Below are 22279 nucleotides of genomic sequence, written 5' to 3' on the forward strand. Positions count from 1 at the left end.
AAATTATACACAGAATTGTACTGATATTTCTCTCTAGTGGTCATATTAATGGTATTAAGAGTCAATACTGGTTTATTGACTGAATTCTTGGAATAAGTTGGCAGGTTTTATCACTTTTAACGGCACTTGGCACTTGTTCTGAAGTCAGTTCCCACGCGCTCTTATCCTAATCTCTCTCCGTTTGTCTGGGCTGTATTAAGATAAAAGAATATCCAGCACACCTTGTAACTCTAAGGATAAACCAACATGATTATGACTTTACTGATACAAGACAATGAAAGTTCGTTATACACAAATGAATCAACCACCCTATCCCTTTATACACTGAGGCTTGATATGAATCCACAGTTTAAAAGCACATTTTCTCATAGACTATGAAGAGACAGAAGAGAAGAGCTATTTTTAACGTTGTCTGTACAATGGAAGGCGTCAGCCCGTGAACAAAAGCAGTCAGGTAGCTAGTAGCAAAAAAGGGGGGAGTATTACGTCTTATCAGTGGGTCATAAAGCAGTGTGTGTGTGTGTGTGTGTGTGGACTAGAAAAACTAGAGGAGCAAGAAGCGCACAAGTGAGTGACTGAGCAGTGAGCTGCTCGGCCTCCTTGCACAACACAGAAAACGGGGCGAGACAATACTCAAATGCTCAGGAATGCTGTGTCGGGAAGATGAGAGAAAAGGCCGCGCAGGGTTCAACGGCGTGACTGAGAAGAGAGGAAGCCGAACCCACGACCACGCCAATGTGGGAGGGACGCAGAGCGGGACAAATACTTGACTGTAAATGGGCGTGAGAGTTTCACCGACAGAGTTTCTCAGACGTCGACAGCTTCTGCAGCAGCGGGGTCTCCACGGCGACCGGGCCAGGCCCTCGGGACTTCCACAAGGGGAACAGCCAGGCTGAGCTTAGATGGCCGTGTTTGGACAATGAAAACCAAAACCAAAACTTTCAAAAGAAACAAACGGGGCTTTTTGTTGAGGAGGGCGGGGACGACGCCGGTCAATACACCTGCCTGCCATCTCAATACCACATTAATTCTGCATCATCTGCTGGACGACTAAAAAGCTCACTCAAGGTGTGTACTTCAATTTGAATTTTGATCAGGTTTGTGCTTTGAAGTAAACATCGACTGTTGAATTACATTTTATTTGTGCTTTAAAGTGGGCGAATGTGACGTTCATTCAGGTTGTAGACTCCTTAACTGAAGTTCCTTTATGAAATCATTCTCTTAACACACATTTCGTAATCACGTTTCTCACAGCCACCACCAATGATTCACGGGCCTGTAGAGCATTAGATGGTGACACATTATTAAACCAGTCTCAGTCTCAGTGGCAAAGAGCCACAGAGCAAGCTGCCTGGCAACATAGTCCTTCGATCAAATCAGAGATTATTTACCACGTGACAACTTTTCAGACAAAGTTTGTTTTTACGCGAGAGTCACAAGTTTAACAAGCCCTTTGATTGTTTGTGTTTTGTCCGGTTAGAAGGGAAACTTGACGCAGGTACGCCATTCAACACCTTCTTTTTGTTTAATGATAAAAGCACTGAGCTCAGGGCAAACTCGCATGCGACCAAGTGCCTTCCGTGTGAGGCATTGTGGAGAACATGTTTAGGCTTGGGGAGGAATTGTTATTCTTGAAATTGAGTGTCTTGCCTCGGCAGCACTTAGGCCAATCACACAGTGTTTCGTCATTATCGACGTCATGGTCCACCCAGACTGACAGCACAGTGGCGAGAACGATTAATGGTATTTATGCCATTTGGAGGAGTGCTCATCGGCTAACCAACAAGACAATTAAACTAGTCATACAATCTCTAGTTCTATCAAATCGGAACTACTGTCCTGTTATCTGGTCTCGTCCATCAAAGGAAGAACTTAGTGAACTTCAGCTCGCTCTGAACAAAGCGCCAAGACGAGCGGCGTGGATGATATGCACGCCAGGCTGTCATGGATGAGGGTGGATCAAAGACTGGCATGCAGCTTTATACGGTTTTTAAATAAGGTGTCAGCTTGTTATCGCAGCTATCACACGCAAATGTGAAAATGGTGTCATTTCCGCTAAGGGAAGTGAAACCATTTTCACAAGAAAATCATGAGGCAACCCTTTAAAATCCCAGATATTCCCTTTGGGCCGAGTTGAATTACAACCGGAGGGATTTATTATTGTTCTTAGGAAAAGAAAAACCCGAACCCGGGTTTAACAGGGTGTCCTAGTCTTAGTAATAAGAGCCATTTAATTTAAACTTTAACAAATCCCTAATCCTGTGTGGAAGTTACGGAGGCCAAAAAGAAAAGGTCCTTTAACGTGATAATGAGGTAGTATCTCATGACTTAGCCAAGTCAAAGTTACGACATTAGGACAGCAAAGTTACATGAGATAGTAGAATTTTTCTTTGGCTGGAATTGGCTTCCATAGGAAGTTTATTTATTGTAACGTCATAAAACATTAAATTGTTTTGCAGCAAGGTGACACCAGTCTTATTCAGGTCCGAAGAGACACTCCGACAATTAACAAACGGAACTAAACTGCAACCTGAGAAATGAGTGAGATTGTGTCCCGTTGCGTGTGAACAACGACCCGAGAAGAAGTCTACATGACCCTGCAGGGCTGAACTCCCACAGAAAAGGATTTTACCTGAAAGTCACTGTAAACAAACATTGCTCACTCAAACTGTGGCTTTTCTTAAATATCTCTGTGTTGCAGAAATGTCAAAATCTACGAAGACACACGGAGCACAGGATGATGACGAGACGCGTATCCCAATGACTTGCGGCTGGGGTGCGGGCGGCGCGCAAAGCGAGCACGGGGCCGGCGCCGCGTGGTCCCGCTGCGATGACCCGCACCACCGGAAGCTCGCCATCTGCAGCATCATCTGCGGCATCACCTGCATCGGAATCTGCTCTCTGACAAGTTCAGTCGAGGTACCGTTTGAGTCGAAAGGCCAAAACCTAAAAGCTGCAGATTTCCCGCTCTGAGCGCGCGTGTGTGTGTGTGTGTGTGTGTGTGTGTGTGTGTGTGTGTGTGTGTGTGTGTGTGTGTGTGTGTGTGTGTGTGTGTGTGTGTGTGTAACAGGCGCAGCGGGAGGCCAATCCGGTGACAGCCGCGGCGCTTTCAAAGCGGGCGAAGAAGTTCGGCATCATCTCCATCGCGGTGTGGGTTTCCGTGTTGGTGTTGACGCCCGTCCTCCTGGTGTTGATCTCGTACCTCATCACTCTGGGAGACTGATGGGACTTCGATGGGGGGGGGGGTTTAGGCTGAAGCAGGTCACGGAGGAGCCGCTCAAGAGCACGGGATCAAAAACTTTACAACTGTTGCAGGTTTCTTTTTTATATGCTGTAATATTTATTTAACAATATATGAACAGTGACAACTCAAAGTAACAATATAAAAATCCAGCAGTGCCTAAAGTCTGAGACATCACACCTTATATTTTAAATACTAGAATGGTCATCCAATAGAAACCCAATCCTTAGGTTTAACATATTCTCAGATGATGGATATGCTACAAGTTAATAAATTACTCCGGCTGGCGCTGTAAAAAGTCTCGCATTAACTTGTAACTCAAGGATTGGGTCTCTACAGGGATTTATGTGATGACCGAGGGACCAAGACCCCGATGTTATTGCTTCTAATCAATATTGCAATGTTACTATATTAGCTGTGTTGTCAAATGTATCGATGTACCTTGTACTTTTATATAAACAAACTATTTCACAATAAAACCGCTTTGTGCTTTGATTTGTTTGAAGGATTTTGACCCGACGGTCAGAGAACAACTATCAACACGCCGACAAAACCCATCCATTTAAACCTCTTACAGTTAAGGCAACCTCATTGAAATTTGGCCCCCCCCAAAAAAAAAAATACATAAGTTTATCAAGATACATTCGCAATACAAATATAGATGGCAGGAAACTATCCAGAGAACCACAAGTAATCTAAAGCCAACCTGAACAAGCTGTTTTCATACATCATAAAGCTCCTGCCACAGAGTTCACACAATGAGCCTGTGCTGCTTAAAGACACTTCACACGACGTATGAACCATGGACAAAAGGCCAACCGTGAATACAAATCTCTTTCCGCTATATAAAACAGCTGCCTTTATGGATTTAATTAAAATAATGATTAGGGTCAAAGCTCACCAACCAACATACTGAAATTGTTACGATACTGTAGACGTGTTGCAACCAGGCGGCTGGAGAGCTGCCAGGGGACAAATGGACGGATATCCACCATCTTTAGAACCAACTTCCTGAGGAGACATCCTCTGGCGCATCGTTCTCGCTACAAATACTGAGTTCTTCAGTGACACGGCGGTTGAAAATACAGAAGAAACAGACGCGTCTCTCGCAGTGTTTATTTTGAGTGGCGGCCAAACAACGGCCTTCTAAGAAGCGCGCGTCAGCTGCCTTTCTGATCACCTATTAACAGCAGAGTCAGCTGATCCAGCTTGGCACAGAGCAGCGAGTCCACGTCCCGCGCGCTGAGGCACGCATCGTCTTTAGGGAAACCCCCCCGTCTGGTCCTGGAGGACGAGACACCTGCCTTTCCAACACCGACGAGGGGCTTCTTTGGCTTTCTGACCTCGCCGGCATCCAGGAACTCCAGGAATCGCTTGACCCGCCTCTGGCCGTACCAGGACTCGGACCCGTCCCGCCGGCTGAGAGGCACCTCGAAAATGGTCTCCAGCCGGCTGAAACCGGATCAACAGATTACTAATCAATGAGCGAGGCACAGAATCATAAAGTTTGACCTTGTTGAAGTAACTGATCTTCAAACTTAATTAAACTCGCAAGCAACAACAATCTGACCTCAGACCAGTTCTAAATTATTAGCAAATGGGCGATTTTATTTTTACAGCGAAGATGCAGCAAGGGCAGAAAAATAAATCATGTTGTACGGTGAAACAGCTGCTCAAATAACTAGAAAGGCAAAAAGTGTTGCTTGTGAATTTCAACAATCCACGAAGCTGCTGCAGGGATCAGTTGTTATGTTTGCTATTGTGGAACTTTGGTGAATCTGAATGAACCTTTTAAACCATTTATTTGTGTTTGTACGTATCTTCAAACGTACGTTTACAGTGAAAGTTGTGGAGCTGTCCTTACCTCTCGGGGGGTTTACTGAAGTTCTTATTGGTGTAAATCTCTTCCAAACTAAACTCCTTCTTTTTCAGCCTGTGGTGGAACAAGAGAAAGTCTGAATATTGATCAGCGTTCATTAGATAACAGACACGCGTTGAGACGGTCAAACTAATTCATTGTGTTGCTTCAAACTAAAAGCTGTAAGACAAAGTGACGGGGAACCTTTATCGAGAGGAATTTCTAGAAAAGTAAGATGCGTTTATCACATAGTTGGAGAGCGTCGTTATTCTTTAATGAAACACGTCGACCAGCACTGCAGAAAGGAGGAGCACAGGCTAAATTCGCTGTGGCACCTCATAAACAGTCAATGTGTTTTAGGAGCTGGTGTGTTACTGCTACTGGGACTTGGAATCCTTAGAAAGTCACGGTATTTACCTGACTGCTCTGGGCAGGCCCATGGGGGTCAGGTTGTTCTGAGGTTTGGGTAAAGTCTTCCGAATTTTAATAGATGACACTTTTCCTCGTTCCTCATGCTTTTGTCCCACCTGTAATGATGAACAAGAGGGAAAAAAACATTAAAAACAGCTGATTTCAGCATAATAAACAGTCCAAAACTGTAATCAGAAAGAATATAAATGTATGCTTGATAACTGTTATTGAACATTGATCATATTTAAAAAAAGGGAAATGAAGTTTACCTTGATTTCAGAATCAGACAAAGCCTTTTCATCTCTCAACCCCACGTCTTCAAACTCCTGGCTGGACGAACTTGTGTCCTCGCCGTCATCCTCCTCCTCCTCACTGCGTTGTCTTCTCTCCATCTCACACTCCGTCGGATTTCCACTAAAAAACAAAAACAAGAGCCAATATCAGCTCAGCGTCATTTGCATTAACGCTAAATATCTTATAAATATCTTAAAGAGCGTTACCTGCTACTGTAGTCCAACGCAGCGGAAGGAGACGAGTCCATTCTAAAGAGGCGCACCACCGGCGAGCAGGAGGCGGAGGAGGAGGACGCATGGACGGGAGTGCCGGGGCTCGCGGCGGCGCCTCCGCTGCCGACCTTCTTGGAGAGGAAAGCCAGGGGGCTCGAGAGGAAGCAGGAAGCCAGGGCGGCGAGGGAGGTGCTGGGAGAAAGACTGGGAGCCCACCCCGGGGGCTGGGTGGCTGTGGCGGACGGGAGGGACCTCCTGGACGGGTACACCTCCTTGCGGAGGCAGAGCGGCGCGATCTCCCTCTCCACCTCCACGCTGCAGACCGTGTGGCGACGAGCCCGCCGCCGGGACTTGTGGGCGTGATGGGCGTGGGAGGCCTGGTGCTGCGGTGCCGAGTGGAGCCTGGCGTGACGGGGGGAGTGCAGAGCCCAAGGCGTGGGGGTGTCGTGGAGACGAAGGGAGGGGATCTCGGGGCAGGAGTAGCTGCGCAACAGGCGCCTCGACAAGTCCTTTCCCTCCGAGTGGGAACTAGCTGCAGCCGGCGCCGCGTCGTTGTCCACGGCGGCGGCGTTTGTCACCTCGCCACCTTTACACGGCCCGCCATGCAAAACCTGGCATCTTTTTTTTTTATTTGCTCTTCTTGGCTTAACGTTGACCCCTCGTGCAGCAGACCCAGAGACGCTAACGCTGCTGTCAGAGGGAAATAACTCGTCTGATACAGAAGCAGCGCTCTTCTCCTCATCGGTGGAGTGCTTAGCGGCATTATTTGATTGGACAGAACTTTTTGAACGGGGTTGAGAGGACGAAGGAACAGGTGGGGCATTGCTTTCTAAAGGTGTCATTTCAAAATACACGGGGTGCATTGAGACTTTGCCTCTGCGTTTATCAGGCTGGTTTTCTTTGGCTATCGGATGAAGGTCATGGATACACTGCTTCGCCTCTTGACTCCCACCTGAAGCAGCAACTCTTAAATCCCTTTGGGTTCTCTTGGACGGATGGTCTTGGACGGTCAACCCCTTCTCAGAGCTCTCCTCTTTTTGAACGTTCAGATCCGCCGGTGGTGCTGACGAGGCAGAAAACAAAGTGCCGCCCGATTGTGCAGTGGAGCTGAATTGGCCCTGGGATTTCCTTTTGACCGGTCTCTTGTTGATGTTCCTGCGAGGGGGGGCCTCTGACAGCCTCTCCTGCTCCGTTTGCTTTGTAGAGGCGGCAGCCATGCTGGTTTCCAGTTCCATGCGGCTATCGATGTCTGCATGAGGTTTACTGGGGCTTGTTGTTGTCTTGGCGGACGGACCACTGGGCGCCTCCTGGCTGCTGCTTACCTTTAGGTTGTTCTCCGACACACTGCTGCTTTCATCCAGGGAGTAACGCTCAGTCTGTGTGATTAAAACAGCTTCATTTATTGTCAGTCTTTCCTGTCCATTTCTTCCCTTCTTATTTGCTCTTGTTGAAACTGGCCTTTTTTCAACAGGCTTTGGCTTTTCTTCCTGATGTACTACAGGAGTGGTCGACACAACCTCCCTTCTCTGTGGTCTCAATGGGCCGACAACTGAAGCCACAGTCAATAACTGTTGTCTTCTTGTATCCTTTGTACATCTTCTCTTCTTTACCAAGTCTTGTGAATGGCAGTCTAGCTGAAGTCCTCTCCTTTCTCTCCCCAGACCTGAAGCAGAGTCACTTTTAGGGTTTAACGCACAATCTGGCTGCGGCGTATCCAAAGAAGGTTTCATTGTGCCTCCATTAGCAAGGTCAGTCAGGTTTCTCAGGTTGCCGGGGCGATCCATAACTTCCATTTTACTGCCATCACAAACATCAGGCTGAGCTGAACAGCTGGAATCAACTTTGTTGATTTGGACTGAATCCATGAGAGTAACCTGCTCATCACTAACCTCAGACTTTTGCTTTTTTACTTTATATGTTGATGTCTTAGAAGGAACTTTCTTGACTGTACATTTCTTCGGCAGTGGTTTCAGCTGGACAGTCAATCTTCCTGTTTGCTCCTCGACAGCACCAGACACATTTAACTTGGCTTCATGTGAGGCACTTATGTTGAGAGAGGGCTGTAACAATACGGAGGTGCTGACGGACCCTCCCTCAGGAACACTGCTGGGTAAAAGGCGTTTTAACGGCACAGGGTCAGGAGAGTTCTTTTCCTTTTGCGTTGCTGCACTTTCGCTCACCTGTTCGAAGCCCTGCGCTGGCAACTCTTCATCAAACAACAACTTTTTGGGATATAAAAGAGCGACAGTCGTCGCTCCTCGGTCTGCTTGTACTTCACCGAGTCTCTCTGGATTCCGCCCCTCACTTTGTGCTCCTGGAGGACACACGTCACTCGGCTCAACATCAGATGCTCCAGCGGCCTCAAGATCCAACTCATCGAGTTTGTCTGGAAGGTCGGTGAATGGTGGAGGACTGTTAGCTCGGAAGAGCTTAACAGGAGTCATGACTATCTCGGTGAAACTGGCCATCTTGGACCTGAATGACTGAAACAAGGGTCCGATCACCCATCCCTTTGGGGGGGACGCGTTCGCCAGAGAGTGTCCGCAGGCGTCCATGTCGGACGCCATGGTGTCAAGAGGCTGTGTGCCATCCACCATACAATGCTCAACCACATTTACTTCAGTCTCCAGGTCTCTCTGGTCGCTTTGCCTAAATAAAAAGAGAAATTAGACTTAAAAAAACGCAAACCAGGCAGAATGTGTCATTGTGTAAAATGAAACCACCTCCCTATAAAAAGATAGAAAGCATCAATATACACTCACCGGCCACTTTATTAGGTACACCTGTCCAACTGCTCGTTAACACTTAATTTCTAAGCAGCCAATCACATGGCGGCAACTCAGTGCATTTAGGCATGTAGACATTGTCAAGACAATCTCCTGCAGTTCAAACCGAGCATCAGTATGGGGAAGAAAGGTGATTTGAGTGACTTTGAACGTGGCATGATTGTTGGTGCCAGAAGGGCTGGTCTGAGTATTTCAGAAACTGCTAATCTACTGGGATTTTCACGCACAACCATCTCTAGGGTTTACAGAGAATGGTCCGAAAAAGAAAAAACATCCAGTGAGCGGCAGTTCTGTGGGCGGAAATGCCTTGTTGATGCCAGAGGTCAGAGGAGAATGGCCAGACTGGTTCGAGCTGATAGAAGGGCAACAGTGACTCAAATAACCACCCGTTACAACCAAGGTGGGCATAAGAGCATCTCTGAACGCACAGTACGTCCAACTTTGAGGCAGATGGGCTACAGCAGCAGAAGACCACACCGGGTGCCACTCCTTTCAGCTAAGAACAGGAAACTGAGGCTACAATTTGCACAAGCTCATCGAAATTGGACAATAGAAGATTGGAAAAACGTTGCCTGGTCTGATGAGTCTCGATTTCTGCTGCGACATTCGGATGGTAGGGTCAGAATTTGGCGTCTACAACATGAAAGCATGGATCCATCCTGCCTTGTATCAACGGTTCAGGCTGGTGGTGGTGGTGTCATGGTGTGGGGAATATTTTCTTGGCACTCTTTGGGCCCCTTGGTACCAATTGAGCATCGTTGCAACGCCACAGCCTACCTGAGTATTGTTGCTGACCATGTCCATCCCTTTATGACCACAATGTACCCAACTTCTGATGGCTACTTTCAGCAGGATAAAGCGCCATGTCATAAAGCTGGAATCATCTCAGACTGGTTTCTTGAACATGACAATGAGTTCGCTGTACTCAAATGGCCTCCACAATCACCAGATCTCAATCCAATAGAGCATCTTTGGGATGTGGTGGAACGGGAGATTCGCATCATGGATGTGCAGCCGACAAATCTGCGGCAACTGTGTGATGCCATCATGTCAATATGGACCAAACTCCCTGAGGAATGCTTCCAGCACCTTGTTGAATCTATGCCACGAAGAATTGAGGCAGTTCTGAAGGCAAAAGGGGGTCCAACCCGTTACTAGCATGGGGTACCTAATAAAGTGGCCGGTGAGTGTATGTTGTGAAGTGTCCCGCGTTGAGCATCCGAACTCTCTGGTTCAGTTAAAAACATCTTTTCCCCTTTTCACAAACCTTATATTGTAGCTCCTATGGAAAACGACTCTTACGATCTTACCTGCATTAGTTTATGCAACTTTACATTACAGTGGCACCAAAAGACAGCAATGAGCACTACAGTGTTCACGTTGTTTGTGAGAGAGAGGAGGAGGACTGCTGCAAGTTATCAGTAACTTCCTCGGAATGTCGCTTTGTTACTTTTTGACCCACTCGCCAAACCCTTCACATTAAGCCAAACTGAACAAACCTGCACATCATTACTAACCAGTCAACAGACACCTTTATGTCAAAGAAAAGACACAATGTAAAATTTGATTTAAAAACGACTAAATGATTACTGTGTTAACACAAGCTGAGAAGAGTTAGCTAGAATACTTACTTAGTTCGGCACTCTGCTTCAAATCTCCCATCGAACCCTTCCTGCAAAAATAATCACATTAACTGTTGAAGTTGCTTTCAGAAAATTAAGCAATTTTGTGCAGCAACAAATTCATTTAAAATGAATTTGTAAAAGGCTTCTTTGGTACTTTGGAAATTAAAACCAAGACATTTTATTTGTTTATTCCATTCAGTCATGTGTGTGGATCCTAAAACAGTGGTACTGGGTCACCTCGGCAGTGCAGTCGCACATTGGGTTCTGTGTCTATCCCGTTTGTTCCTTACTGGGTCACATTAAAGACACTCAAATCGCTTGTCTGTGTCAGATGCAGCAGACCGTGAAGGAGGATTAGAATCCCTCACTGTACCGGTCTCTAATGTTGACATACACAGACACAAAGGACAGCTGCTACACGGAAGGATTGGTCACAGGACGATTTACGACGTGAAAAAATAAAATAGCCGGCATGCAAACAGAGACGAGTGTGGAACACCTAGAGCGAGGAAAGACGGCACTGACCTCCTCCGGAGTGTCATGTGCCTGGGTGCCTTCGACCCTTTGCTGCTTGGCCTGTGACACCTACAAATCAGAGAGACGCGTCAGCAGTGACTCAGCAGTGCCTGAAAAGATTTATTTATTTTGTAAAGTGAAACTCCTACCATGTCGGCGCTTTCCCTTTGTCTCTTGGAGGGGGCCGGATTGTGTCTGTGCGGTTTCTGAGCCGCTCTGCTGCTCTGCTTCTTAGGGGGCGGCGCTCTGAGCTCTTGAACGCAACAACTCTCTCGGCTTCCAGAGATCCCATTTTTCGCGCAGCTGTCGATTAGGATTTTTTTTTTTTTCAAATACGGAGACAAAAAAAAATGAAAATATCTTAATGTTAGCACGTAAGATTGAAACCGATGCAGAACCAGAGACTACCTCCAGAGTCAACATGGCCACAATAATCAGGATAGTGGGAAAAGACAAACTAATGTGTTAAATATGTCTCTCATAATTAACGTGATGCCACCAACGAGGAGAAGGCCGCAGACAACACAGGTGCAAACAAATCATGTTTCACATTCAATGTTCACTTTTGTATGCAGTAGACTGCACTGTCAGGATGAGGAGAACAGAACACAGATCCAAAAGAAAATTATTATTAGATTAGATTTTGATCAGTGATCATGTTGATAATCTCATCTGCTTCAATGAGATATTTACAAGCCCAACGTGAACTGATGAATACTTTCCAACTCTCTAAATATGTCTTGCATATGTTTCGATTGTACGGAGCAGGTGCACTTAAACGATGACTTTCATTTTTGAACTGAGGTGGGACTGTTTAGGAATGTTGTAGGCTGCCTTTGTCTCCATTGGTGACTGACAACACTTGACTTTTGACTTTTGTAATCAGGTGCAGAGGCTACAGTGTGTGTTGTAAACAATCTGCACAATGAACCGCAGACAACCAGACACATTCCAAAAGAAAAAGCATATTTTCCTAATCCCAAAACGAATGGAAATTCACATTTAAGAGACATTGTCCGCAGAATGTACTCCTTGTACCTGGTGAATGATTACATGCATAAAAGGGTCAAAAGGGAAGGAAGGGAATACAAACAAACCTACGGCAAAAGAAAGCAAAAAGTGCCACAACAACTATACCTGGGAGTGACGGAGGAAAGGGGGAGGAGAGGTGGTGGAGGTTCACTACAGAAATTGTTTGGGGAAATATCATGTTCATCCATTGGACAAACAATCTGATGGAGCGAGTCAGAGGGATAAGTCAACATCCCCTTGCTCTCTCTCCTTATCTGTAAATAACAACAACAGAAACACAAACAAACATGCAGAACATGAAATCGGTATGAAAAGTAAAAATAAAATGCAGCTTCACTTACTCTTCTGATCTCTGTATTGGCAGTTTATATTCTGAAAAGCGGAATCATCTTTTAATAATTTCACTTAGCAAAATATAAACTGTATATAGTAAGTTGAGAAAATTGTTTGTTTGTTTTTTTTAAATGTGAGGGGTATTTCTGTACTAACAGGTGTCCTGCATGCATCCAAACTCAAAATATAAGCAATTCACTATCACATAATATATTTAATATTTTCATTATCAATTAAAGTAATGGTGCTAGTAAATGTTCATGCAAAAATATTCAGATTTGAAGTTTTATGATAATAAATGGAGAAGACATTTGAAGACGAACTCCAATTCAGAAATTTGCACCACTTTCTGACAAACAATTAATTAATTTGCAAATGAACAGATAATGAAAATACTTCAGTGATAGCTATAAAACTTGATGTGGCAAAGATCAGGTAAACAAGAGGTAAACGAAACTCATTAAGTTAAATTCCTCATGCATGCCCTCACTAATTTATAAATATTAATAACATATTCATAATAACAGGCAAAGCCAAAGAGGTTGAAGAGAGAGAGAGATACCTTCCCTGGTGTCCATTAGAAAGTTGACATGTACAATAAAAGTTGTTGTATTTAAACTATGTGTAACAAGGATTCATTAAAATGTATGGTACAAGTATAGAGGAGGATATTGTGAAAATGTCATAGTGCCAGCATGTAAGATTAATAGAGTGCTGCACAACCAGAGATAACCTTCAGTCAACATGGCCACAATATTCAGGATGGTGGGAAAGACCCCCCCCCCCCCCCCCTCTAAAAAACCCCACTCATGTTGTGAATGTGAGCTCTTTGTCAGTCATTAACGTTAGTTACCTCATGCTAACACTCAGTCCACGTTACGTTGAATAATATTAAACCTGTAAAATTAACACTTAAGCTGACTTAAAAGATCGATAAGAAAGGAATGGAAGCGGCGGTTCGATTTAAAACTGCGCGACGTCTAAATGCTGGAATGTACAGTTTCCTATTAAAACTTTGAACGTTATATGCGAGCTCACTTATGCTCACATTAGCCAACGATATTCTTCCGTTACAGAACTACAGGTAGATCTGAGAGGAATTTTTATTGGGACTCCATCAACACCGCCCGGTTTGGCCAATACTCAGACGGCGTGTAATACAACGCGACAGTTTGTGCACCGGGGAATAGTCGTAGCCGGGAGCTGTCATTTTAATTCCCAACGTCCGAGTGCTCTCTAACGGGCAAACAGAAAATACTCCGGTTGTGCACTTTGGCTGCAAACGGCTATCGGGGCTATAGCAAAGTAAACAAACTCACCGGGACCGTTAAGCCGGACCAGAGGGTTGCGTTCCCACCTCACCGTGAACAGGGCATGCCGGACGGCGCCCTACTGCCAGTTACAGATTCATCCGTTTTACGAATCCAACGAGCAAACAGACGGATGGTGCAATCATCCAATCACAGAGAGAGGTCTGTTCCGCCCGGAAAGTCTTGTTGAAATCTGACCAATCGGGGGAGACTTTGAGACGTCGTGGGCGGAGGGTGGCCAATTGATGAGCTACGACAAACTGGGTAAATAGTAGCAAAACAAAATACAACTTTATTTATGTCCTCGGCTGACCTACTGTCTTTAAAACCGACATTTTATTTACGTTAAGGCGTTGTGTTCATCGTTAAGTAACATTGAGCAAGATAACCTTATTTATAATGACATTATCACTAGCTAAAGACAAATAAAAACAGCATTTTCTCACAACCAATAACGTGGAAGCAGGTTGAGTTGGACGTTTATTTTGATGAGGATTTATTTTTCTTCTGATCAACTACTTACTACAATGGGACTTAATTCAGTGCCGCATCAGTTTTATGTTCAGAACAGTATTAAAAGAATATTTCCATTGGCCTGATATTTGATATGTCCTGCGAGGTAACACTAATGGATTTGTGAATGCATGTTAACTAGATATAATCTAATAAATATCAATTGTTTACATTTGAAGCTGTGTATTAGAAATCTATGTATTCTAGTCACTAGGAATATGCTTTGGTCTCGATGAGCCTAAAAAGGTTCTACAATGGTCCTAAGGAATATAATTAAACAGAAAAATGTCTGATAGCAGCACCACATACATGACTTATTTATTTAAAAGCAATGTACAGAAAACAAAGCCCCTGTTAAAATGATAGATTTGACATCAAAGCCACAAAACAATGAAAATGTTTCATGACCATGACGGTTGTGATTCATTCACCGCTGAACATTGATCATATATACAGCTCAAAATCTATTCTCTTGGAGTTGTAGAACTGAGTTCCCTTCTGGTCGAGCCTCTTGCAATAAACACCAGTGCTGAAATAACCTTCGTCCACCCAATCCTGGAAAAACACACACACAAACAAATTAAAACACACATGGCAAGATTGGATGTTAAAGCGTGAATGAGATTTTCTAATGGACAGAAATAAGTATGCTGGAGAAAACGCTAAATAATTGCTACTTCATACAATCACTTCAATATATCTAAACTTTGACTTTGTGCAAACACATATTTCTAGTGACAACAAACATAGAAAACCTGAGCTATGTCAGGATTCCCTACTTGAAAATAAAATCTATTCTGAGAATGTAGTCCTAAATGAGTAATGAGCCATTGCATAGACTCTGACCCACACCTTTCTAGAACTATTTTTAAAGTTACTTAATCATGTTTAAATGTAAATAATATGCAGAATACAACATCCATACTACATATTCTTTCTAATAAACGCATTTGGAAAAGCATTCTTGGTTTGGTGCATTTGTGGATGTCATAATCAATCATACCTGCATCTGCTGACTGGGGAAGGGACCGAAAATCTCTGAATCATCCTTGTTTTCCCACTTGTACTCCCACATCACCTCATCACTCACTGAGAAGACAAAATCGCAATTAACAAAACAAGATTCTTTTGTTTTTTTTTTTACTATTGAAGAAAATGCATCCAAGTAATGCTAAGCCACCTTTGTTGTCCTCCTCTTCCTCTGCTTTGCCTGTAAGCGACTCGTCAAATTTATCTGCAAACATGTCAAGTTCATCTTCTTCCTCATCACCCCCTTTCTTCTCCACAGCTGGCCGCTTGCTGCTCATGCTCTTCATCAAATAGGCAAGTTTTTCATACGTTTGCTGATAGATCTCAAACATCCCGGACCCCACCAGTCTGTCAGCGAGTGCCGTGAGCCTGTCGAGCTTTTCTGTATCCCTTTTGGTCTCCTCTGTGGCTTCGCTCTCCTCCCTCTGCTTCCCCTTTTTCCGTCCTCCGAGGCCTCCCAACCGACGGAGCGCCGTGGCAACGGTCTCCCCGGGCAGCAACAGTTCGATCACAGCTTCAGTGAGCTGGTGCTGGGTGAAGGATGCCAGCGGGTCCTCTGCAGGCTCCATCTCCTCCTCTTCGTCGTCTTCGCCTTCATCCTTTTCTTTGTCTGCCCGCTTCTCCTCTCTTTGCTTTTCTTCCTCAGCCTCGTCCTCGTCACCGGCTCTGCGTTTCCGTTTGGCTCCAAGACCTTTCTTCTTTTGTTTAAAAGGTTGCTCTTTTACTCTCACCTGGAAGAAGTCATTTAGCTTATTGAAAATTGCCCAAAACATTTCAGATATGAGTCAAAAGTCTATAATGAAATACAATTACCCAATCAATGTTGTCAAGCCAGTTGTCTCTAATCTGTTCTTCCTTTTTGATGAAGTAGTTTCCCTCAGAGTCAAAGTATCCTTCCTGCATCTCCTCGTCCAGATTGAAAGGTGTGATAGAAACGCCCTCGTCATAGTCAATTGTTGCTCCCTCTTGCCCTGAAAATGTAATCAATGAGGTCTCAGTTATCATCTCAGACATAATTACTGAAAATTCACTTTAAGGCAAAACACTTGCTGAAAACATTTATGCTGGTGACAAAAAACTGGCATTTCTTTGAGCTAGTTGAGTATCTGGAGCATCACATTCATGGGTTTGATTATACTCTCAAAATGGCCAGAAAAAGAGAACTTTCATGTGAAACCTGCCCGTCTTTAATTGTTCTTAGAAAGCTATTCCAAGCGAAAAATTTCGAAGAAACTGTACATTTCCTACAACGGTGTGAACCACTCCCTTCAGAGAACAGCACAAACATGCTCTAACCAGAGTAAAAAGCGAAGTGGGAGGCCCCGGTGCACAACTCAGCAAGAAGACAAGTATATTAGAGTATCTAGTTTGAGAAATAGACGTCTCGCAGGTCCTCAACTGGCAGCGTCTTTAAATGGTACCCGCAAAACGCCCGTGTCAACGTCTACAGTGAAGAGGCGACTCCTGGATGGCCTTCTAGGCAAAGAAAACAGCCATGTGATGGTCTGGGGCCTCTTTGGTGCTGGTAAAGTGGTATATTTGTACGAGGTAAAAGGGATTTTAAATAAGAAAGACTATCACTCCATTTTGCAGCGCCATGCCAAATCCTGTGGACAGCGCTGGATTGGAACCCATTTTCCTCCTACAACAGGACTTATGAAGAACTATTAGGGAAGAAGCAGGCAGCTGGTATGCTGTCTGTAATGGAGTAACCAGCGCAGTCACCAGATTTAAACCCCATTGAGCTGTTGTGGGAGCAGCTTGACGTGTGGTACGCAAGAAGTGCCCATCAAGCAAATCGCAAACTAGTGAGAGCTGCTCCAGGAAGCAGGAGGGGAAATTTCTTCAGATTACCTCAACAAATTAACAGCTAGAATGCAAAGGTCTGCCATGCTGTTATTGACTTCTATATTTTCTAATTATTTTGCAACTCATTTGATAAATAAAAGTGAGTATTCATGGAAAACAGGAAATAGGTGATCGCAAACTTTTAAACGGTAGTGTATATTTGAAGTAATTCAAGTAAGCAAAGCCACCTCTCTGTCATCTATCACTTCGTAGCAGTTAAAATGTTAAACTACACATACCCTCCACATCATCACTGGCCAGAATATCATATTTGCTGCTGCTGCTTTTTGTTTCTTCCCCTTCATCCTCTTCGTCACTGTCCAGGGAATGTTTCACCTTAAACCTGGAGCCTGGTCCGGCGACCGCCTCGCAAGTCTGATCCAAAAGTAGAACAAGGAAAGGAAAAGATCACGTTTAACATTAGAGGCTATGTAGGCATCTCATCATCTATACAAGCAGAAGTGTCCTTCGGCATGTTCAAGTGTTGACATCAAAGGGATAGATGCCTCAAAAAAGGCCCCCCATACAGAATGCGACACAAACAAAAAGACCCACTCCTCCTTATAGGTCATTGAACTTTGATGGCCATCAAGTACAGCCTCATACGTCATCACTTCCATCGGCCTCACTGGAGCAAAGGCAATACAATGCCTTTGGTTTAATGTGTAAGTAAGCACATTTAAACAACTAATGAGCATAAGTACACATTCAGGTATCACTCCAGCTCAGTTTAGGATTAAACAATGAAACAGTATATAGAGTACTCAAAATGTTAATCACAAAACAATAACAGGGATTATTCACTGGACAGTGATTACTTTTTCTATCCACACTTCAAGTATATTTTACTTATTCTTATGTTTTTTAGTTAAGGTGTCTATAGTTTCATTGTTAACTACATCTATGCATCTGACTAAGCGAGCAGGGAACTGCTTAGAGTTCTCTCCAGGGAAGCGAATGGTGGACTAACGTTACCTTTTTGTTTGGGAGGTCTTCCTCCAGATCCAACTCCCCGTCCTCGAACGTAACTTTCCTCTTCGGCATGGCGCTGCACGATGGGGGGGGTGAGACAGTGACTTTTATTACTCACACGCAACTCACGTCGGCTTGGTGATATTAGCAGGTGGCTTTAAAGCGCGTTCACGTAGTTATGGTGACATGTGAACATGAGCGGTTACCACTGAACTCGTGTTAGCTTTGTGGCTAAAAATGTTAGCCTACAGCAGCCGCGCAACTGGCGGATTTGTAACAGTCCAAACTCATTTTACATGCGGGATTACATGCAATTAACTGTTACCATACAGCCTGTATTTAACGTCAATGTGGAAGTATACAAACGATGTCAATTCATTAATATTTCGCCGAAAAGTGTGTCGAGACCTGCTCAAAATAATTCAAACGACGTATTCGTTTCTTCTTCGTCTTGTTGTTTTCTTCTTCTTCTACTTCCTAAAGTTGGTAAACAACGATACGGCGCATTACTGCCACCGCCTGGTGAGAGGCGAGGACCGGAAAGACAGGGCCAAAAACACCACAGGTGAGCCTGCTTCTTTTTACAGATGATGGTTACTTAGGTATGTGAAGTATAAAATACCACATCACAAGTTCTACAATTTTTAACGTTACTTCACCAAAAGTTTTACAAGTAGATTATTGCATAATCAAAGTATCAAAAGTACTCAAGCAGCAGAATCTTGAAAAACCTTGAAAACCATGCAACATATTTGATATTAATTAACATTAAAAAAAAACTATTATATTATTATATTATATTATAACTACTATTTGACACTAATCCTTTCTCTATTGGCGATTTGACTTAATTCCTGATAGTATGAAAGTGTTGTTGTAACTGAATAGGAAAGTAATGCTGGATGATCAATTTTCCTGAATGAAATGTTGTACTAAAATAAATGACCGGTGGGGACATAGTACACAGTGTATATAAATCCCTTTTAATCTCTTCATCTTTAGATTTTGAATTCATTAAGTTGTGAGTCCAAAATAAATACAACAAATATGTAGCAGCAAATTTGCCTTAAAAAAGTCCTCTGAAGTATAACTGTAAAGGCAGAAGTGAGAGAGCAGATGTGAAACCCAGCGGACCTCCACTTCAGCATCCAGCATCTCACTTCCAGGTTGCCACCTTGTTGTTGGTGACTGCTCGGTTCGGCTGATCCACCAGCTCAGGGGAGGGGGGGGGGGGGGGGGGCGGAGAGGAGAGAGAGAATATAATATGTCAGGGTTTTGTTACCGGGAAGTGGGTCGAGTTATTTATATTTCAACACTCGTCCTCTCGTACCCGGGGGAGAACCAGTGTCAGTAACCCGAAACCATACGTTCAAACATCGTCCGGCTGTGGATGCATCAAACGGGTCGAGAACAATCGGCTCCCAGGACCAAGAGAAAGAGCCGTGGAAGTGTAAATGATGCAAAGACAGTGAGTCTGTGAGGGATCCAGCACTGGCACAGGTAAGTCTGACTCACTGCTCTCTATTCTGTAACTGCTGCCTGAGTCACGACAACTAAATGGAAGGAGGACGAGGCGGTTTTAATGGGCATCGGTCCACAGTCAACATGTATTATCCGACGGTTGTTTGAATGATTATGTGTATTTGGAGTAACCGTATGATTCTGGTCTTAAACCTAAAGCTTAAGCAATAAATAACATTAATGTTCCCTCAAAATAATATTCTATCATTTCTATTATACATAACAATAATCGTAAATATCTATTGAACTGCATCAAAAATAAAGTGAAAAAGAGTCGGTCTAAACCTCTAATATTTTTCAGTATACATATTTAATCATGGAAATCTTTTAACTAACTAATGCGTTTGTGATGAAATATCCCTTTAAGAAGCAAGAGTGCAGCAGTATTACTTTAAGTATCCTTAAGTACTCCGTTTTGCATTCAAGTGGCGTCTGAGAGGGTCTGAGTAAATCTGAGAGGTGGTTAAGTGGAGAAAAATACTAAGCCCTCTTGGTGAAATTTGTATCTTTGCCTCGTTAGGCTAAGAAAGATAGAATTGCCGCAACGATGAGAGCGTTCATCCATCACTGGCCATAACTCACTCACTTACTCACTCACTCATAGCCAGGAACGTGAGATAGTATAGTTAGTATTTAAAGTAAAACCATGTCTTCATCTCTGGGACGTGTGAATGTTTTACATTCCGCACACACCGAAGACCTTCCTCTTCTTCAGGTACTGTGATGAAGCTCCACGAGAAGATCTTGACCCACTACCTCTCGTGCACCTCTCCCGTCGATAAAGAGGGATACCTCTACAAGAAGGTCTGAATGAACAAAGCGACTGAAGGTAAACACCTGGTTTTAGCGACTCACGTGACAAACCCGCTTCACTTTGACAAACTCACCCTCACAGAAAGAGAGGAGCGCCACCTACCACCGGCGCTGGTTTGTCCTGAAGGCCAACCTGCTCTTCTACCAGGAGCGCCCGGGCGACCGCCACCTGCTGGGGGTCATCGTGCTGGAGGGGTGCTCGGTGCGGCGCTCCGAGTCCGACGCCCAGTTCGCCTTCTCCCTGGTGTTCCAGGGGCCGGGCCTCAAAACCTACAGGTTCGCGGCGCGGGACGGCGGGACGCAGGAGAGCTGGGTGCAAACCCTGCTCTCGGCCAGCCACTGCTACCTCTCCCTGCTGGTGAGGGACCTGGGGAGGCAGTATGAAGGTGGGTGCACGGCCTTCTGCCTTTTTTTTTTCCATGATGAAATGATCAGTGCGACAAGCTATGACGTCTCACGTTTAGCTTGGGTCAGCATGAAGAATTAAAAAATGGGGTAAACTGCGATCCTGGATCTTTCCAATGGGGAGGAAAGCTGCCTTGCAGATTACAGTCAAGCACATGATCTCCTGTGACCGTTTTCATGTCATGAACACAGAAAAGGGAAACTCTTGGCGTTAACCTTTGACCTTAGGGCTGTCATGGCGCCTGATTCAGAGCGTGGAGACATACTGCACATTATATAAATCCCTTCTAATCTCCCCTCAGCTGTGACTTTTTTAGATCTTGAATTCATTGAGCTCCTAAAGGATAAAAAGGATAAGTGTGTGTCAAAAATAAATACAAATAAAATCTAGCGGCATATTTTGAAGAGGTCACGTCTCCTCACTTCTAACAGAACTTATTCCAATATTGAGGATGATGAAAGAGAGACCGATTTGGGTGATGATGAAGGGAATTTGATGCTTTTATTGAAACAATCAAGGCAACAACAAACTAATGGGATCCAATCAGCAGTGCGATTTCCATCTTCTCGGGCTAAAACCTGTCCAGAAAATGCCCAAACGTTTCCTTTTGCTAAATAGACACGCCAGCACAGTTTTGACATCTATTCCCTGTGCAGAAGCTAAACAGCAGCGAGGCTCCTGCGAGGCCCATCCTCCTCAGGGCAACTTCTCCTTCGCCGCGCGGGGCCCGGCGCCCGCTGAGGTGAGGCCGGCAAGGAGCTTCAGTGCCGGCACCGTTTTACAAGCGCCGCCGATGCCCGGCAAAGCGGTGGCTAAAAAGTCCCCCAAGCTGTGGCCCAGGAGGAACGCTCACGTCACGCCCCTCAACGGGCCGGCGCCTCCGTACGGCGAATGGCCCCTGGTGGGTTTCGACCCCCTCGAGGACTTCGGCAAACTTCACGACCATTATGGCCAGGAAGTGAAGCGGGTGAGAGAGGAGTGGCTGAGGAGTCGAGGAGCGGGGGGGGAACCCGCCGACGGAGATCTCGTCAGCCTCGAGTGAGAGAAGCCCCCCCGCGCGCCTCGCCGCACGTGGGAGAGGAAGTGAAATCGTGGGCGTCAAACAGGAAGTGAAACCGAAAGTGTCGATGGTTTCGATCGCGTTTGAGGCCCAGACACCTGTACACATGCTGAAATGTACCCGCTGGGTCCAGATGTTTTCCACCTGAGTGTTTTCTAAGTGTCCCCGGCATGAACCAAAGAACAAGAAAGGACCAATGACTCACAACGCTTGTTGTAATTCATACATGGAAGAGGCCCTCAGTGTTTGTCCTGCTGCTCAAACTGCAGCTAATTGCATTAAATCAATTCCCGCTTTCCTGCTGAGCAGTTTAGTCTTCGAGTGGCACCATTTTAAAGTGTATCCATAGCAGAGAAAGGTTGTCTGATGCAGTATTAAGCAAAGAGTATTATATATTTTCAAACGCATTGAAAATAAAACTCGTTGGCTAAAATGTCTCATAATTAGCTGGTGGGGTGATACCTGTGACATAAGATAACATGCTGACACGTGACTCTTG

General features: G+C 44.7%; 3 protein-coding genes and 1 long non-coding RNA gene across 6 annotated transcripts; 2 read left to right on the forward strand and 2 right to left on the reverse strand.

Annotated features, from left to right (window-relative positions):
* Window positions 1-579: 579 nt before the first annotated feature.
* On the forward strand, window positions 580-3329 carry LOC119220561 (uncharacterized). Its single transcript, XR_005120598.2, has 3 exons — window positions 580-1068; window positions 2702-2919; window positions 3071-3329. It is a non-coding gene; the product is annotated as an uncharacterized LOC119220561 (long non-coding RNA).
* A 378-nt stretch (window positions 3330-3707) lies between these two features.
* prr14 (proline rich 14) lies at window positions 3708-13761 on the reverse strand. 2 transcript variants are annotated; one of them, XM_037476663.2, is made up of 10 exons: window positions 13628-13761; window positions 12081-12229; window positions 11093-11246; window positions 10953-11012; window positions 10434-10474; window positions 6011-8665; window positions 5780-5924; window positions 5517-5626; window positions 5106-5174; window positions 3708-4693 (listed from the first exon to the last, which is right to left on the reverse strand). In XM_037476663.2, exons 2-10 carry the CDS (start codon window positions 12206-12208, stop codon window positions 4402-4404), a joined length of 3654 nt encoding a protein of 1217 aa, XP_037332560.2. In that variant the 5' UTR covers window positions 12209-12229; window positions 13628-13761; the 3' UTR covers window positions 3708-4401. The 2 variants fall into 2 exon arrangements, with proteins under 2 accessions (XP_037332560.2, XP_037332561.2); XM_037476664.2 differs by lacking the exon at window positions 12081-12229 and having other exon boundaries at window positions 13628-13753.
* Window positions 13762-13883: 122 nt separating this feature from the next.
* cd2bp2 (CD2 (cytoplasmic tail) binding protein 2) lies at window positions 13884-18520 on the reverse strand. Its single transcript, XM_037476933.2, has 7 exons — window positions 18389-18520; window positions 17984-18056; window positions 17248-17383; window positions 15974-16131; window positions 15312-15891; window positions 15135-15220; window positions 13884-14686 (listed from the first exon to the last, which is right to left on the reverse strand). The coding sequence occupies exons 2-7, from the start codon at window positions 18050-18052 to the stop codon at window positions 14576-14578; spliced, it is 1140 nt and encodes a 379-aa protein (XP_037332830.2). The 5' UTR covers window positions 18053-18056; window positions 18389-18520; the 3' UTR covers window positions 13884-14575.
* Window positions 18479-21923, forward strand: pheta2 (PH domain containing endocytic trafficking adaptor 2). Of its 2 annotated transcripts, none has more exons than XM_037476936.2 (4): window positions 18479-18545; window positions 20217-20305; window positions 20397-20700; window positions 21377-21923. In XM_037476936.2, exons 2-4 carry the CDS (start codon window positions 20225-20227, stop codon window positions 21760-21762), a joined length of 771 nt encoding a protein of 256 aa, XP_037332833.2. In that variant the 5' UTR covers window positions 18479-18545; window positions 20217-20224; the 3' UTR covers window positions 21763-21923. The 2 variants fall into 2 exon arrangements, with proteins under 2 accessions (XP_037332833.2, XP_037332831.2); XM_037476934.2 differs by lacking the exon at window positions 18479-18545 and adding an exon at window positions 19225-19480.
* The last annotated feature ends 356 nt before the right edge of the window (window positions 21924-22279 follow it).

Source organism: Pungitius pungitius, chromosome 12, assembly GCF_949316345.1.
Source record: "Pungitius pungitius chromosome 12, fPunPun2.1, whole genome shotgun sequence".
In the NCBI taxonomy this organism is placed as follows: Eukaryota; Metazoa; Chordata; class Actinopteri; order Perciformes; family Gasterosteidae; genus Pungitius; species Pungitius pungitius.